At 53.1% G+C, this 2,288-nt stretch overlaps 1 protein-coding gene across 1 annotated transcript in view; it reads left to right on the plus strand.

Annotated features, from left to right (window-relative positions):
* The first annotated feature begins 1,582 nt into the window (after positions 1-1,582).
* The window catches only part of CALM2 (calmodulin 2), a 15,249-nt gene continuing 14,543 nt past the window's right edge, over positions 1,583-2,288 (plus strand). The window contains exon 1 of the mRNA XM_004369486.3: positions 1,583-1,761. Coding sequence (XP_004369543.1) covers positions 1,759-1,761 — 3 coding nt within the window. The 5' untranslated portion in view covers positions 1,583-1,758. The remainder of the gene's footprint in view (positions 1,762-2,288) is intronic.

Raw genomic sequence — 2,288 nt, forward strand, 5'->3', positions numbered from 1 at the left:
ATACCATGGACTGCCAAAAGAATGAACAAATCTGTCTTGGAAGAAGTACAGCCAGAATGCTCCATAGAAGCGAGGATGGGAAGACTTCGTCTCACACACTTTGGACATGTTATTAGGAGGGACCGGTCCCTGGAGAAGGACATCATACTTGATAAGGTAGAGGGTCGGAGAAAAAGAAGACCCTCAAGGAAACGGATTGACACAGTGGCTGCAACAACGGGCTCTAGCAGAACAATGATTGCGAGGATGCCTCAGAACCGGGCAGTGTTTTGTTCTATTGTACAGAGGGTCGCTATGAGTAGGAACGACTCCACCCATGGCACCTAATAACAACAACATAGTAACCAATTGTTGGGTGCCTACAATTGACCCAACAATTGGTCACTATAAGTTACCTAATTTGCCCTTTTGGATCTCTAAACTTCCTAGTTGTGCAGTGGTTAAGCGCTGGGGTAGGTAAAAGGTAAAAGTCAGCGGGTTCACAAACCCACCAGCTCAGCCATTCCACTGGAGAAAGATGCGGCAGTCTGGTTCCATAAAGACTGCAGTCTTGGAAACCCTATGTGGCAGTTCTACTCTGTTCTGTAGCGTCGTCACTAAGCGTCGGAATCAACTCAAAAGCAACGGGTTTTTTACCCTGTGCCAGGTACGTAACATTTTATATTAACTCTTTTACATTATTCTAATGCTAACAGAACTCTTCCGAGACAGCTATTGACACCATGTTACAAATGAGGCTAAATTAGATTAAATGACTCATCTAAGGTCACACATTTAAGAAAGTGGCTCAACCGAAACTCATAGCCGGGTCTGACTCCAAGCCAGAACCCTATTCCACGATATCAAGGGACTATTTGCAGTGACTAATCCCACAAAATCTCAGATACTGTGGTTTTTGAGTGACTTTTTTTTTTCTGATAAATTCTTCCTGGCAAGGAAGATGAAGGATAAGAATAAACCGAAGGCCCTTTCAGATTAGTCTGTCAGCTGAGCAGCTGCGTTTGACCTTAACCAGATTTTCGTGGGTTTTGTGAGTGAAATGAAAATGTGTGGCCTTAATGGGGCCAAAGTACTAGGCTAAGAGAAGCTGAGCGCTCAGTACGTCTTTATCGGGGTCTCTCAACTTCATTCTTCATCGACTTAATTTGGTCTACCCCTACATAAGGAGCGGGAAAGCGTTTGTGTGAGTGTAGCAAGAAAAGATGGGTGGAGGAGGAAGGTTCTCCAGCCAAGCGCAAAGCAAGCCACTCTGCCGCCTGGCGCAGTTGCCAGGACAGCACGGCCCGTTCCGCAACGGCAGAAGCCGCACCGCAGCCCGGCGGCGGCTGCGAGCCCGAGTGACGCATTGCAGGTACGAACCGGCCAATCAGAGGCCGGCTCAACGACTATTCGGCCACGCGTCGTCACCACGATATTCCTCCGCGCCTCAAAGTAGCGCCCGCCAGGCGCGGCTCCGACTGCCTTCTAACGGCTCTCTAGGGAATGGAACCTGTTTAGGCCATCTCTTTGCCTACTTCCCTTTCTCTTTGGCATCGTTGGCCAAATAACTGTGGATAAGAGGGTCTCGAGAAGAGTGTGAAGGGAGGGGTTTGACCGGGACTTGTTTGTGATGTTCCGTTATCTGGCGTGGAGCGGAGGGATCTTGCGGAGGGAGGTGTTTATGAGGCGCTGGGGGCGGAGGAGGAGAATTAGTCCGAGTGGAGCTAGCGAGCTGAGTGGTTGTGTGATCGCGTCTCGGAGACCGGTAGCGCTTGCAGCATGGTGAGTGCGTCGCTAGGCTGCCGGCGCTTGGCCTGTGGGGGAAAGAGGCTGAAACGAATTGAGTAAAGAAAGGGAAGTCTCTTCTTACCCTCAAGGAGTGGTCTTGGCTGGAGGGAAGGCGCGAAAGACGCTGGGGGCACCTTCGACGGTTATGTCGCAGGTGCTCCCCACCCCCATTCTCCTCAGGGAGGTTTCCACTAGTGAATCGGGAGCCAGGCGCGCAGCCCCAGAGGCTGTGGAGCTCCTCAGGGGCTTGCGTGGATGGAGATGGATCCGGGTGGAGGGCAGCTCAGCGCATGGGGGAGTAGAGAAAGGGGTGGGGAGGAGAGGGAGGGCAGAAAGCCTCGGGTCGGGCGGCTTGAAAGGTCAACCCAGGGGCCGGATTTAAAAAGCGAACGGACGTTAGCGCCGGCGCCAGGAAGCGCCTTTGTCCGCTTGCGCCCGCCATGCGTTGAGGGGGCGGGCGAGCGCGCGGAGTCAGGGGCGAGCGCCGCGCCGCCGTTGCCCGCAGCCCCCGCGTGCTGGGG

The sequence above is a fragment of the Trichechus manatus genome, unplaced genomic scaffold (genome assembly GCF_000243295.1).
Source record: "Trichechus manatus latirostris isolate Lorelei unplaced genomic scaffold, TriManLat1.0 scaffold00005, whole genome shotgun sequence".
Lineage (NCBI taxonomy): Eukaryota > Metazoa > Chordata > Mammalia > Sirenia > Trichechidae > Trichechus > Trichechus manatus.